This window comes from Protopterus annectens, chromosome 1.part1 (genome assembly GCF_019279795.1).
Source record: "Protopterus annectens isolate FY-2018-M chromosome 1.part1, PAN1.0, whole genome shotgun sequence".
NCBI lineage: Eukaryota > Metazoa > Chordata > Ceratodontiformes > Protopteridae > Protopterus > Protopterus annectens.
The window spans coordinates 353,632,338-353,649,374 of NC_056726.1; the positions used below are offsets into that span (position 1 = coordinate 353,632,338).

The 17,037-nt window shown below is 41.8% G+C and overlaps 1 protein-coding gene across 1 annotated transcript in view; it reads left to right on the plus strand.

Moving 5' to 3' along the window:
- The window catches only part of UBR4 (ubiquitin protein ligase E3 component n-recognin 4), a 3,959,899-nt gene that overhangs the window by 2,024,466 nt on the left and 1,918,396 nt on the right, over nt 1–17,037 (plus strand). The window contains 1 exon segment of the mRNA XM_044087073.1: nt 16,203–16,380. Coding sequence (XP_043943008.1) covers nt 16,203–16,380 — 178 coding nt within the window.

Here is a 17,037-nt window from a genome sequence, read left to right on the forward strand (position 1 = left end):
ATCTGGATATAAAAATAATGAAAATAAAACAGACCTGAAAGGAAACTCTCAGAATGTTCCACAGCAAAGTCCTTTTTCTGGATTTATAAAATACAAGATTGTGTCTTTCGGCTTTTCCCGGTTAGGGGTCGCCACAGTGGAACTCCGGTCCGCTAATGATTGGCAGTTGATTTTTACGTACCGGCTTGCCAGGCCTGACGCACAACCTTCAACGAAGGTACACCCATTCACGCATGTCTCCACGCAGAAGACGCTCTAGCTGAGAATCGAACCGGACAGCGTCTTACTGTGAGGCGACAACGCTACCGCAGCACCACTACCGCGGGTTATAAAATACAATACAAGATATCGTCTGCAAATAATGCTAACTATTTCTGAGGACCAAACCAGTTATAGTTCCTTATTTTACTTGCATTGGCTCTAAATTTAAAGTAACAGAGAGGGAAGAAGACACCACCTGCCTGTTTTTTCTATTCATTTATACTGAGCCTGTTGGTGAGGAATCCTACCACCTTAATTATTGCCTGTGTCCTTTCATATATCCTCCTACTTAACTCTATCATAAAATGTAAATGCTTCCATTGCCCTTGTCATAAAATCCCAGCTTACTCTAGCGAAAGCTTCATCTGCATGAATACCCACCAATAATAGCTGCATTGTCTTGCATAGTTACCCACTAGATGATCATTGTTCTTTTAATGTGAAATGTTTACTTCCCCTTCACAAAACCACATTGATCAATTTGCATCAGTTTTGGTAAAAACTTTGCCATTCTCTTAGCTGATATAGAAATTTACGCTTTATAATCATGGTTTAAAATTTAATTTTTTCTATATGAAGCAATGCCTAAAGAGATTTTGCCCTCTTTGGGTAGTAACAGCCTCCACAGCTTTTTTCCAAAATGCTGGTACTTTTCTCACCTTTTAAAATAGTTAAACCTCCTAGCTCTTTTTAGGTGAATGCTAAGCAACTGCCCTGAAGGACCATTTTAAGCCTAGTCAATAACCTGGCATTTGAATCGAGTCCTGTATCTTGTATCTATAAGGTATATGTCTTTGGCATGCATCTAGATTTGAATCCTGACAGTATTCAAGAAAAATCAACATCCCTGAATATTATCCTAACTGCACCACATAGGAACTCCTTTATCAATTTCACACTTCACAGGAATGCAATCAGTTCCTGCAGACTTATCTGTTGATTGATATATTACCATTTTTATTTCCTCTTTTCCTATCTTTGGTATTCATTTTTGAATCTCATCTTCCTCTAACACTGACGTTGCCTTCCATGAATAGGGTTGGGAGTTGTCATAATGGATAAGGTGTTATATCTCAAACATGAGTTACAGGGTTTATTAGCTTTGGTTACTGTCTGGTTATTAGCTAAGCATCTAATGGTTTGCAGGCTGATTGTTAGTATTTACTTGTGAACCTGATATTTCCATTTCTCCTTTTTTGTTTTTCTACATTCTGTGCTTTATTGAAATATTAAAATGTGTTAATTATCTCTAATACGTTTGTAGGATCAGTGGTTGTTAGAATCTCTAAGTTTGACAACACTTTCTACTTTCTGTTGCCTGAGTCAGTGTGCTAAATGTTTTTTGTGCTACGGCGTTATAAAAAATAGTTGCTTGACAACAGCCTTTGTAAACTCTCATGTACAAATGCTGTTTTTCCCTTTAGCACTCTGCAGATCCTACTAGATTTTGACAGATTCCCTTTATTCTGCAGTCCTTTAACCATTGTCGACCCCTCTAAATAACTCCTATTTCTACCTTTTTAAACTCCAATTTCATTTTAACTCACTCATTTCCTTTTAAAGATATTTCTGTCCTCCCTTATAATTCTGAATTTATTTTTACTACCCATTTCTTAAATTCCTCTTTTTTTAGTAGATGCAGAAGAAAACACTATGTTTTATTTCATTACCTAGCAATTTTATATTTACTGATGCATGATCTGTCAAAGCTTTCAATTAAGTATGCATGCTGCCGTTGAAATATAATTTCTATCCAGCCTATTCCAGTTATTATACTTCGTAGAATAATACTAGTTCCCCCACTATTGCATATCAAGTTCCTGTCTCCACCCATTAAAATATTCCCAGTTGAAAGCGGACTTTCAAAGTTCCTTTAAGATCCATTAATAGTAATTTTAGGTGGAATGTAAACAGTGGCTGACTAATCCTCTTTCCCTTCCAGTAACCCCCCTACTGCCACAAATCTGGCATTATCCCCACTGTTCTGTCATTATTGCAGCCACTTTTCCTTTGTCCCTGATGTCCTTCAAGGATGCATCTGCAGTCCTTACAAATGGGTTGTCCTGTCGTCAGGCAGCCCTTCGGTCGGCCGGATTCCAAAGTCTGTCTGGGCCTCGCTGGTAGGCGTCAAAGACTTCACCGTCATCTGCTGCTGCTGGGGTATAAAGGCATCAGTACAGTCGGCGCCATTTTCCCTTGGGTCTTTCTTGCCGCTGCGGGTGCCTCGGTTATGAAGTGCGGTCGGTCAGATCGGTCAGATCCAGAGAGATTCACTACTTGAAGACTTACTAAGACTAAAAAAGCTGGGTACCCCGCTGGACTCTTTTCTGCTCAGCCCAAAGTCAGAAAAAGTGTGAATAACTGTTTAACTTGTGGGAAACGCAAAGATTTCCATTCTCCATTCCCATTGCTTTTGTTGTTTAGGCACCAGACCACGCACGAAGCAGCTTGTTTCCTTCGTGCTTCTTCCAACCCATCAACGCTAGTGCGCTAGTTTGAGTTTTCTGAACAGTTTTTCGCTCAGATTTTGGCGTATATTATGCCGCCGGATCCTCCGGACACTCAAATTGTTAAGAACGCAAAGAAAAGGACCCATACCAAAGCATCCACTGCTCTCGGGCCAAACCACAGTTAAGCAAATCATGAAAGTGTCTCGGGTTTCGCCGAAACGCAGCAAACGGTCAATCTTCAGCCAATCCATGACTACTACCCTACCCCCTTCTACCCTAGTGCTGTCTAATGTCTGAAGTTTTGCCTACCAATGGTTTCTCTAGAATTATCGACACCATCCCTTTGATGTCTCTACCCAGCGTGGTGCTGCTAGGCCTCTAAGCCAGCCCTATGCTGCCTTTGCCAAAGCTGCTAAGTCCAACCAAGCAAGTCTGTGCCTGTTAAGCCCCCTCTCTCACCCAAATGCTTCTGTGGCCCAAATGCTTACCTGCTTAAGGGACGGACTTTCTTTAATAAGGGGATCCTAGGCTCACCCAGACAGGGCCTCTCAACCTCTGACTCTTCAGTATGAGAGCAGAGCCCCCTGAGCCAAAGTGTCCAGATGACTCTTCTGATGATACAGACAATACAATTTTCTACACTGCTCCTTTTTCTTACTTCTATGAAGATTCCTTCTGCCGAGAATCTATTCCTTCTTGCCTCCCTCCACCAGAGGAATTTTCCTTTGGGGAACCTTACATGCCATGAGAGAGCAATTCCAATTCCAGGAGCAAGATTTCTCAGATTCAAGAAAAGGCTTAGACCTTAGGACCTCTCTTGAGCAACATAGGCCCTAGCTATGGCACCTCCAGCTCAGATGCTCCTGGATGATGCATTTAATGATGCTTGCACTGCTCCTCCTGATAATTTACTTTCAGCCCTGCTAAGCCCGACAGGCTTTTACTCTTGACCTACACTGGTCACCACTCTATACAAGGCTCCTCTCGCAGATCCCAGACTATCCTCCTCCTTCTGACAGCAGCCAGGTCCTCAGTTAAAAACCCTCTCCTTCTGACAGGGAATCTCTCATGGAGCTTTAGAAATGGTGAAAGTATACACCTCTGCTACTCTCAGCTAGAGCTTTGAACTGTCGCCTTTGAGCATCCAATACCAAGAGTTTATGCTTGATCAGTTAACCAAAAAAACTGTCCCATTGATTCCTTAGATAAGAAACTCCATCTAGAAAAATGGAATAACATTCAGCAGGTTAGCAACCATTCTTAAAATGTGGCTATGATGCACTGGAGGCTTCATTTAGATCAGCCAAGAACAGCACAGCTATACAAGCATGCAAACAAAGGAGTTAAGTGTCTTGCCGGATCATAAGGTCAGTCTAGGAAGATGCTCCTATGGAACCAAGTAATTCTATTTACCTCCTCCCCAACAAGTAATGAAGAAAAATGGAAGAGAAGGCAAAATCTGTACAAACAGTTAAAAGGTTCTTACAGGTTCAGCCCCCAAGGCTTAGCAGGAACTGGCTCTTCCAAAAATTCAGAGGCAGGACTACCCCAAAACAGAGAGAGGCAGGATCAGACGCCCAGAGGCAGAAATCAATCCTAGAGGAGGTGCTCTACAGCACAGCCAGTGGCAAGGCAAAATACAGGACGAGGCACAGATACAAACTACCCACACCTACCTGCAACAGGACAATTACAGTGACTTGGCTCTGATAATCCTTACCAGGGAACAAATAGTAGCACCCTTAGGTGGAAAGTTAGCCTTGCACTCAAAAAACGTAATTATATCAAGAGACAAGTGGAACTCGCAAAACTATAGACAAAGGCTACAGGTTTCATTTCCACCTTTACCAGTAAAAAGAGGAATGCCAAAGTAACAAACTGTAGATCAAAAGACAGAAGCTCTAAAACAAATAGCTCAATTAACAAAGATGAGAGCTGTGAGTTGGGCAACACCTACAGAACATAATAAGGGATTTTACTCCAGACTCTTCCCTAGTACCAAGAAAAAGAGAATTCTGGAGAATTTATTCTGACCCTGTCCGCTTAAACTTCCCAATCATTGTTCCAAAATTCAAAATGCTGACCTTACAACTCAAGAGGCATATTTGCAAGGCGAGTATTGGACTGTAACTCTAGATCTCAAGGAGGCATACCAGCACGCCCCATACCACCAAATTCAGCAAGGCCTCTCAGATTTCTTGCAGGATCAGAGCATTATCAATTCTCAGCATTGCCCTTTGGCTTATCTACTTCGCCCAGAGTGTTCAATGCAAATGCCTGGCATCAGTAATCGCCATTGCAGGTCCAGAATCCAAATTTATCCATACCAAGACTTACAACTGATACAAAATGGACAACAAAAAGCAAGCTGACAGTAGACTACAAAGAGTCATTTCGCCATTTACAGTAAATGGGATACAGTCAATTTTAAAAAGTCAAGACAAGAACCATCCTAAACAAGCAAATATTCTCAAAACAGGAATTGGACACAGTAAAACAGGATGGCATTCCTAACAAACAAAAAACAAGAACAACTTCCCTTTACTTGCAGGCCTTGGGCCCAGAACAACCAACAGCAAAGGGAAAGTACTGCAGGCCTTGGGCTTCATATGGCATCCTGCATAACTTGATATGGTATCAGCACAGGTATACATGAGAAAGCTATGGTGGTACCTAAAAGAATTTATATCCCAAATATTGCGGGCATGCAAGCAGAAAAACCCAAATACCACTAATCCCATGCCTGGATTCAAAGAGTGCCCCTATGGTGGGTCACATGCCAGTCAAACCTAGGTTTGTCCCCTTGCTGGACACATTCAAACAAGCCAAACCATATCACAACGTGACTTGGAACCTCACATTGGGGGCCCACATGCTGGACAAGTATCTGCATATTTATGGACTCAGGATCAGCTGCACCTGCACATAGTGTTAAAAGAACAACACCACGTAAAACTAGCAATCCAGAATTTCAGGAGGCACCTCAAAGAAGGCCAAATGATAAGTGACAAGATAACACCACAGGTCATGCGGGTACTACAACAAAACAGGAGGCACTCATTCATGTACCTCTATATGCCAATGGCTCTGACCTATGGAATATGCCTTGTTACTCACATCAGTTACAGGCAAATATTTTCAGAGCTGGGTACAAACATCCTCATAGAGACATGTTAAGCAGAACACCGGGGTCAAATGATGCTAAGCACCCGGACATCTTCAAGGCCACCATCATTAGAAAGAAATGGGGGAATGCCACAAATAGACCTATTCGGCCTGACACCAATCACCAGCTCAAGAAATTCTGCACAAGGACGCATTCACTACTACAGAAAATCAAAAGACTCTCTCAAGGAAAGTTCAAAGGGCCTGACAGCATATGCATTTCCACCTCTTCCTTTGATGCAATAAGCAAATTTGAAAATCAGGAGGGAACGCTCCAAGGATTCCTCTGATAGCTCCAAATTGGCTAAGACAACATTGGTATCCATTGCTGAGGAGCATGTCTCCGGGGGGAACGGGGAACGGACACTACCCTGATCTTGATGTTAACTCAGAGCCACTGCTGCAACATCCTGCATCCTGGCCTGAAAATCCTGCAGCTGACTGCCTGGAACATTAAGCATAAGAGTAACTAACCCAGATTTATCCCAAAGGGTTAAAGATTGCATCCTGAGTCTTAGAATTGAACTTTGTGTACAAACGCAGGAAAATGGAAAAGGTTTTGTCATTTGGAGTACTGAAAGAGGGAAAGATGTGTCAAAGGTAGATATTGCCAACATCCTTGAGTATTTTGGCAGAAGCTCTCCACAGGCCTGTCCTATTCCTCTCCATTGATAACTGCCATAGCTATTTCTGCAGAATAGAGCTTCGATCCACCGTCTTTTCACACCCATATGAACCAGCAGCAACAGTAGGAATTAAGAATGTAAAACCTCCTAGGAAACCACCATTACAGACTTCAACAGAAGGAACTGAACTCAGAAAATTGACACATAGACAAACCAGCAGCAAATAGCAGATCTTCAACACCTATCCTGAACTAATCCTGACCTGGCAATTACAGGTATGCAAAGGTGAGGGAAAGGAAAACTAATGGCAGTACAACCCTTCCTAATCTTCCATCAAGATAGAGTGTCCATGAGAACCACATCCTACATTTATGCAGAAGGTAAGGCCCAGTTCTGCTCTCTAAACCAGGCAACTACCTTGAAAGCCTTCTTCCCAATCCACAGAACACTTAGGAAGGGAAATAAAACCAATGTCTTACAGACAGTTGCGCCAATACCTGACAGAACCATAATTCAAAAACTCCTACCATTCTAGTAGCTTATGCAACAGGAAGGAAGGAAAAGCACTTCCAAACAGACAATTCCCAAGTGGGATAGGAAATATTCTAAGATTCTGTTATCACCATGGAAAGCACCCACAGAATATAGTGCCTCATTCTATTAAGTACACAGCCACTACCACAGCTTTCTAGCAGGGTTTTGGCTACCAAGGACATTATAGAGGCTGCTACTTGGACCTCCGCGCTTCCTCTTTGCCAAGCATTATATGGTATTCTACCTCTGTGTACCTTGTGCAGATGCATCCACTGCTGTTTTTATTTGGATCCTAACTACAATCTACCGGCATTCTTGAACCCTATAGTGCCATATGGTAAACTACCCATTTAGGACTGCAGATGCATCCTTGAAGTTGCCCAAACAGTTTTGTACCTACTCATAAATGTAGATGTCCTAACAGGATAGCATCTGCTGTCAAGATTACCACCCTCCTTCCCTCTTGTGGTAATTTAGGTATTTTGGCACCTACCCAACATGTTCTACTGACTGCCATGAGATCCTTTGTCAAACTTGTGCTCATTTTGCTACTGCAGATGGTGCAAATCAGCAATTGCACCCACGGATATACAGACTGTTTTTCCTCATGTGAGACTGGAATCCAGATAAGAAAATATTAGTGCAAGTATGAACAAAGGGCTCTAACATGCACTGTAGCATAGGTAACCTTCATTTTTGAATAGATAATGCCTGTTGGTACAAGGGTTGATTTGCACCAACTGCCCCTAACAACAAGGGTAAATTAAGTTGACATAACATTAAGTGTACATAGTTTTGTGTGTGTGTTCTAAGATAAAAAGGAATCGGAGAGGTTCTGAAAATCTGTCTTGAGTGTGTTCTCTGAAGTTTTGAAATGTACAACAGGTTTAAATGCGGATGACTAGAACTAACTGCATAAGAATTCTGCCTGCCAAACGTAAGGAGTTTATGTAAGCTAAAAGCTAGAAATACACATTCAAAGAAAAACTGTCATGTGTAACAGCTTGGTGTATTTTATCATAGTAAATGCTCTGTCCAGATCATCATGGAATGAAGGCAACCTTGCAGGTATAGAAAAAAAGCAAATAGCGCTGAATTATATAAAAACACAGGGAGAAAATAGTGTTGCAGTAGCAAAAAGAAAAAATAGACCTAGCTGTCTTCAGATCAGACACAGACTTGGGATTCTCAGCTCAGAAGGCTGCAGAATTTCTGGTCATATCAAAGGAGGAGAAATCGGTGTGGGAAACAAAAGCGAGGCTCATGGATTTGATTAGAGATAGAGGCGGGATATTTCCCATCTGAGCTCTGAGGAACTTCCTCATCATCCAAACTACGGCATCAGAAAGGCTTCTGGAGGGACTTGGTGATGGTAGCAGTAGACTGGGGCCGAGACGTATTCATGGGTCTCTTGTAGGATGGGAGTATGGAGCCGAGGAGAGGCAGGATCCAGAGAGAACCCTGGGGATCAGGTCCTTGGAGACTTGGACTGGATAAGTGTCAGGATCAGAGGGTTTCAGATCACATTGTTTTTGCTTCATATCCAAGGGTGCTGGACCCGACCTCTGCTGAACTTTGGTAGAAGGCTCCAAAGAAGAAGCTGACTTTGGAAAGTGGATTGGAGACTGCTTTTTCAATTCCTTTGCCTCCAAAGAGGCCTTAAATGTTTTTGCAGGAGTTTGAGCCCCTGAAACAGAACAGGAGGATGCTAGTAAACCTTTTAAGACCAGTTTCTTACATTGATTGCAAAGGGCCCTAGAAGAAAAAACCTTTTTCTTTTGGTATGAAAAAAAATGCTAACAATGGTAGGGTAGAGAGTTACCCTCTAAAGGGTAGGAAGAAAGATAAAGGTAAGTTCCAGTAATAGTACTGAGTGCTACAGAAGGTAGAAACAGGAGAAGATATAATCTATAACCCTAAAGCGATAGTTACCCCAAGAAAGTAAGTTAAGAAAGTGGACAGCATGACGAGAGCAGGAAAGATTAAGGAAAGAACAATGAACTGTACTCACTGTAATAGAAAAATGCGCACAAAACCTCTTTGAGAAGGATCTGTGTCTGTAGCGATAAGGTGGCAAACGAGATCTCTGGTATTAGTATGTGACAGGACTTTGTGGGTAAAGGAAGGAGCTTAAGAGTTTGATAAGGCAGAAAGGTAGATGGTCCTCCAAATCCCTTTCCAGGAGGAATCAGTGTTCCTGGAAGCTTTTCAGTCTAGCCCATCAACGTCTTTGACTCCCCCAGCTGATGAGCTTATAGATCTAGTTTACTGCCAGACGTGGAAGGTACCCAGGTAATGTAGAACCCATTCCTCATGTCCTGATAAGATGTTCTTCGTGTTTCACTGTTGCAGTCATTACATTTGGGTTATCTGCTTGCAGGTAGCCCTTAGAACCCCTTGGTTCCTGCGTCTGTTGCTGTCCCTTCTTCCATGACATCAGGTCGTCAGGGGTATAAAACATGCAGCCGACGCAGTTACATCAGTCTTTCTTGCCGTGTGGTGCCCGAAGCAGAAGCAGTTCGCAAGTGCTGTTCGGCCGACTCCAGAAATTTTCGTTTTTGAGTTTCAGAACTGAAGTCTTCAACTAAAGCTAAGTACCCCATTGGGGAAACTTTTTCTTGCTCCTTTCCGATGTCAATAAAAGTTATTTGCATTACTTGTGGAAAGCAAATACCTCAAAGATTTTCATTCGTACTGTATTCCTTTCCTAGGCCCTGACCACGAAGTACCTTGCTGTCAGTTTTGTGCTTTATTTAATCAGCGCACTATCCATAGTCAATATATTTTCGCCTCTAAATATTTCGGTTCTTGGTTTAATTATCCAGAAATGTCGGTTAGCCATCCGACTACCGGGATTCGAAAAAACGCAAAGATAAAGACAGAGACAGGCCGCCGAGGTCCAAAACTGCCAACAAAACTTCTCCTAAGCCAGTCGCCAGTTCGGTGAGGAGCTTTCGCAGCCTCCGATACCCACTACTTCTGATTCACAGGCCTCTACAGAGACCCATTCGGAGTCCGGTATGCCGCAAGATGCTATAACTATGGAACCCACAGATGTCTACCTTGGATGGGTCTGGAGCCGCTGTGCAGGCACCAGCTTCTGAGGGTGTATTCAGGCCTCTGGACTTGCATACTAAACAGACACCTCCTTCTTTACTTAGGCCTAAATCTCGATCCATGCCTAAAAAAGACGACGCCCAGGCCACATGCTCAGGCCTCTATGCCTAAAAAACAAATGATAAGAATGGCTGAAGCTCTGATAACTCTAATCAGGGATAGCCAACCCCCCCCTTCTAAGAGGCCTAGGACTGAAGTTGATTTTGAATCTTCTGATCAGGATTCTGTATTTTCTAATTCTTCTGATGATCTGGATTTGCCCTTATCTACTTATGAAGATTCTGATGTAGAGGACTCCATTCCCTCTGCTTCCTCTCCTAAGGATTTTTCTTTTGGGGAAACCCTACATACTCTAAGGGAGCATTTCCACTGGGAAAGCCAGGATTTTTCTGATTCAAAAAAGAGGCTTATGGATTTCCTTCTCCTACCTCAGCATAGGCCTTCAGCTATTCCTCCTGTAATAAACATTGTTGATGATGCTTTTTTGGAATCTAGTTTGGCCCCTGATTCCCTGCCTCCTGCTCCCTGAAAAACTCAGATACTACAGGGTCCCTGAGTCCCACAAGTTCCTTTTTAAAAATCCTATTGCAGGTCCAGACTGTTTCACAGGGGCCCAAGAGCGTTAAGGCTTCTACTGCTAAAAATCCTACCCCTTCTGATAGAGACTCGAGGGCACTGGATAGATGGGGTAAGAAGGTTTACACTTCTGCAACCTTGGCCATTAGGGCTTTAAGCTGCCAGTTTCATATTTTAAAGTATCAGCAACATGGTATTGGACTGCTTAAACAGAAAATGATGTTGATTCCTGACTGTGGAAAATAAAGAATTACAGGTTAATGCATTCTGCTGAACAAGTTGGAAAACGCACTTTGCAATGTGGTTTTGATTCATTAGAGGCCTCTTGCAGGGCTGCTGTTACTGAGTCTGTGCTCAGAAGGCATGCTTGGCTTAAGGAGCAATCTTTGCCTGATCATGTTAAAGCTAAATTGTTGGACGCTCCTTTAAATCAGGACCGCCTGTTTGGCAACAAGGCTGAGGAAGTTCTTAAAAAGATGGAAGATAAAGCTAAATCTATGCAAACTGTTAAAGATTCAGCCTCCTAGATTTAGTAGGCACTGGCCCTCTAAGAATTGGTCCTTTCCAGCCCCTTCCAGGTCTTCTCTAGCCAAACCCAGACACAGCAAAAACCCCAGGTTTCAGTCCCAGGGAACACACAGAACTAAGCAGTGGGGGGCCTCCACTTCCAAATCTGGGAATACTAAGACTCCCCCCTATGGTAGGTAAACTATCTCAATGACTTCCTTTTAAAATTTCCAAGCACTTATCAACTGATTGCCCCTTTGGGGGTAAAGATTGCTCTTCATGCAAATAATTGGGAACTCATTACCTAGGACAAATGAGTTTTAAATATAGTGTCCCAGGGATACTGATTTCACTTTCACATGTTGCCAACACCAAGTGGGTGGCCGAACCTACCCCCCAAATCAGTGGGCAGAGGCCCAAAAACAAGTACTTTCTCACTTAAGCATGGGGGATATTCAACTGGTACCAGAAGAGGAAAAGGGACACGGTTTCTACTCAAGACTTTTCCTGGTACCCAGAAAAGACAATTCTTGGCATCCTGTCCTGGACCTGTCTACTCTAAACACCTTTTTGGAGATTCCAAAATTCAAGATGCTGACTCTTTACCAATTACTTCCTATGCTAGGCAAAGATGCTTGGTTGGCAACACTAGATTTAAAAGAAGCATACCTGCACATCCCAATAAGGGAATAGTGCAGAAGATACCTATGCTTCAAAGCAGGCTACACACACTATATCAGTTCTCTTCACTGCCCTTTGGCTTATCTACTGCGCCCTGGGTATTCACAAAGTGTCTAGCTCCAGTTATTGCATTTTGCAGCCAAAGAAATATTCAAATATACCCATGCCTGGACAATTGTCTAATTCAGGCAGAAAGCCAGGACATACTTTTGAATCATCTGGTCTTTGTAAAAAGGGTTCTAACTTGTCTGGGGTACACCATAAAAGAAAAGAAATCACACCTGATACCCTGTCAACAAATTATATTCCTGGGAGCAAGCTTGAATACAACTTCACCTTTCCTCACGCCAGAGAAACAAATTCATTGGACAACCTACTTCATTCAAACAAGTGGCCACAAAAACCCTGCTATCTGCAAGACAAATACTGCAAGCATTGGGGTTCATGGCCTCATGCATTCTTCTAATTCCATATGCAAGATTGGATATAAGGAAACTACAGTGGTGTCTAAAAAGCCTATGGTGTCAACATTGTCAAGACCTAGAAACAATGATTCCTATCATACCTTGCCTACTCCTAGAGTTCCTTTGGTGGGCAGAGGCCTGCCACCAAAACAATGGACTATCTTTCACACCACCCCCTGCCGCCCAAACCCTAACAACAGACGCATCTGACTATGCATGGGGGTCTCACCTGGCCAAGAAGTGCATTCAGGACAAATGGAACCCAAGTCAAATGCACCTGCATATCAATCAAAAAGAAATGTTAGCTGTACAGAATGCTCTGACAGTATTCAAGGACCACATTCTCCCAGGACAACTAATGGTAAAGACGGACACCACCACTGCTATGTGGTACATAAACAAGCAGGGGGGTACACATTCTTGCTCCCTCTGCAGACTAGCCATGGCATTGTGGAACACAGCCTTAAAGCTACCAATTGCATCTACAAGCTCAATCCCTGCTAAGAAAATTAAATACACTGGCAGATGCAATAAGCAGAAACTTCATGGACCCACACGAGTGGAAACTGGAACCAAGGATTTTTAACATGTTGACAAGCAAATGGGGGAGCCCAGATATAGACCTGTTTGCCTCTCCCCAGAACTACCAAATGGACAAATTTTGCATAAGGACTCCCCACAAACAAGCCTGGAAAGTGGATGCTCTGTCCTTCAGCTGGAAAAACCTATCAGTCTATGCCTTCCCCCGTCTGCCTCTGCTCTCTAAAGTACTACTAAAAATCAAACAGGACAAGTCAAGGATGATTTTGATTGCTCCAGACTGGCCGTGCTAACACTGGTACCCCCTCCTGCACAGTGTGTCACTGTTATCTCCATGGCACCTGCCTCAGACTCCTTCCCTGCTGTCTCAGCAGGAGAACCAGGTTTTGCACCCTCAGATTTTAACACTGAACCTTGCAGCCTGGCTAATTACTTCATCTCTCCTTTAACATCCCTCAGCAAACCTGTGATGGATATCATTTTAGAGGCAAGGAGGCCTAATACTAGAAAATCTTATGCTGAAAAATGGAAAAGATTCTGTGCCTGGAACCAAACTCAAGGGATGGGGGCACAGCAACATCCAATTTACCTTAGATTCTTCAATACTTAACTGAGATGCTTCACAAGGGCCTTTCTTTTTCCTTCATCAAAATTCACGCCTCAGCCATTTCAGCTCATTATAACACAGAACCACCCCTCTTCTCTCATCCACTGCTCAAGCAGTTCCTCAGAGGGGCCAAAAATTAAGACCACCCAGGAGAGCACCAACTTCAGCCTGGGACCTTAACTTTGTATGAAAAACTTACTCTTCCTCCTTTTGAGCCAGCTGCAAGTGCTTTCTTGGAAAACGGCTTTCCTTTTAGCAATCACATCAGCAAGAAGAGTATCTGAATTACAGGCCCTTATGACAGTGGAGCCTTTCATCATCTTTCATGCGGACAGGGTGTCCCTCAGGACCAATTCCTCCATGTCCAAGGTGGTATCCAGTGTGGCTCTTAATCAGTCCATTCATTTGCCAACCTTCCTTTCTAATCCACAGAACAAAGGGGAATGGATACTGCACTTCTTAGATGTGCACAGACAACTTAGATTTTACTTGGACAGGACTAAACTTCTGAACAATTGCTGGTGGCATTTGCTGCAGGGGCAGAGGGGAAGGCTGTTTCAAAGCAAACCATTTCTAAATGAATAGGCCATTGCATTCATTTCTGCTATAAGCACCATGGAAAACCTATCCCACAGGGGATTAGACCCCATTCAGCCAGGGCTGCATCTACCTCTACAGCCTTTCTCAGAGGTATCCCTACCAGGGACATCCTAGAAGCTGTTACCTGGAGTTCTGTACATACTTTCACCCAAGCATTACCATTTACCAATTTTCTCTAAATCCAGCGCTGGCTTTGCCACTGCACTGTTGTAGGGCATTATAGCTGGTCCTAATGCTTTTTTAATTCCTCCTCCCATCCTAAGCTTTGGAAATCTACCCAAATGTTGATGACTGCAGCAGTGAAACACGAAGAACATAGTACAGTTGTGTACACTTAGCATAAATGTAGATGTTCGAGTGTATTCACTGTTGCAGTCCTGGTTATTCTCGCTCCAGCCCCCTGACTTCTTTTGGCTATACCTCTACTCTCATTTTCTATGCTTAAAAGCTTTTTGGTGTATTTGCTTTTTTTTGGCGGTATAACCTTGTGTGTGTGTGTGTGTGTGTGTGTGTGTGTGTGTGTGTGTGTGTGTGTGTGTGTGTGTGTGTATATATCTATATATATATCTATATATATCTATATATATATATCTATATATATATATCTATATATATATCTATATATATCTATATCTATATATATATATATATATATATATATATATATATATCTATATCTATATCTATATATATATATATATATCTATAGTGTTATATATGTGTGTGTATAATTGCTTCCCATTGGGGTGGCACCTGACATCTGGTGCAAGAAAAACTGATGTAATGGCGTTGGCTGCATGCTTTATACCCCTGACTACCTGACATCACGGAAGATGAGACAGCAACCAACGCAGGACCCAAGACTTTGATAATCGGGCCGACTGAGGGTTAACCCAAATGTGATGACTGCAACAGTGAATACACTTGAACATCTACATTTGTGGTAAGTGTACACAACTGTACTTTATGTTGAGTACATAACTTTAATTTTCTGTGCATGCTGTCTTCCATTTTTTAAATATTTCTTCTTGAGCAGCCTCATTAGCCTCTATGAATAGCTAGTTAAAGTTTCTCTTTTTCCAGCTTTTTGTTCATCTGGCTGTATGTTTTCATTCAGTGCTTCACTTTTTAAGCACGTCGGATTGCATTTGATTTTTTCCCCTCTAAATTACTGAAAACCATCTCCTGTACTAAAACTGAAACTTTAACTTTTTGTGCTGAATAACTGCAAGATTCTTCCCAGCCTAAGTTTTCTCCTCCTTTCTAGCTGGATTCTGTTACCTTCTACAAATTTCTTCTTTGTTAGTGTCCACGCAGTGTAATTGCAAGTCTGTAGCTGAATTTTACCCAGATTGATTGCCTTACGGGCTTCTTTTTTCGCAATTACAGCTTTCACGTAGGTAGGGTTGTAATAATCTTATTGATCAGTTTGCAGCTGTTTTGTAAGTCCTGTATTTACCTTTTTTGTTTGTTTGCTTATATGTTAACTCTGGAAGTAGGCTGGTCCGAGGACACTTGTTACACTGCCCCTGCCAAGTTGGCAGATTTAAAGTACAGACAAATGCGTAGTTGGTGGTTGTTTCTCTTTTGATGCATAGCATATGTGAGAGATACCATACAAATTCAAATGAGTAAGAAATGCATGTCAAAGCACTGCAATGTACACTTTATTGCGGTTTATAAATGGACTGCGGTATATTCATGATAATGAATACAAATTTGTGTAATAAAACAAATACTATGAAAAAGTATCAGCAAAATACTGTATAGCAGTTAGATATGATAATAATTTTTTTAATAACTCCCTTTTATCCCATTAATTTACATCTGAGAAACAGAGGAGGAAAAGCTAGGAAGGGTTAATGAGAGGGGAATTTGCTGAGAAATGTTTTTCCTCAGTCTTTGCACCCTTTGTCCAATCCAGTTGGTGAAGGTGGTAGTGCATGAGCATCATAATTTAAAGTGAATTTAGAATTTTCACCTTATGCAAATTCTGCTTTTATTGTGCTTTGCTTGAAGATGATGTAGTTTAATTTCTACAGGTTTTCAATATCTGTCTTTTCTGTGTTCTCAGTCTGAATCCATGGTGCTAGAATCAGCAGAGAATGTAAATAATGGCAATCCTTCTCCACTTGAGGCTTTGCTGGCTGGAGCTGAAGGTTTCCCACCTATGCTTGACATCCCACCAGACGCAGATGATGAAACCATGGTGGAACTGGCCATTGCCCTAAGCCTGCAGCAAGACCAGCAAGGTGAGATATGCTATAAAATGTGCCGTTTGTATGTACAAGCTGGTAACATTCCTCATTTTGAATGTTATTTTGCAAAAAATAATGTTGATTTGTGAATGTGTGACATTAAGAAATTTGTAGAAAAGATCAGTCTAGCTTTCTTTTTATGTTTCTCTTTTTCTGTCAGTGCAAAGTTCTATAGCAACAGTATTGAAAAGGAATGAAAATGGTTTACTTCAACTTGTTTATTTTGAGTACGATTCCTTACCAGTGTCCTTTGGTCAGTGAATGACCAGCAAAGGATGCTCTTCTTAATGCACTTGAAGTGAGTGAATAATGATAAAAACAATTCAAACTGCTCAACGTGCACGAGTACAACAGAATCCACTGGTTAGGTGAAATAATGAGTACTATAATTATAAAATACAATTTATTTTAAAAAACAATAAAATTCAAAGGTTTAGCGCTTTCATCTAATATAACTTAGACTTCATCAGAAATATATATATTAGATGAAAGCGCTAAACCTTTGAATTTTATTGTTTTTTAAAATAAATTGTATTTTATAATTATAGTACTCATTATTTCACCTAACTAGTGGATTCTGTTGTACTCGTGCACGTTGAGCAGTTTGAATTAGTTGGGTTCGAGTTCGAATGAAAAAAACAAGCCGTAGCT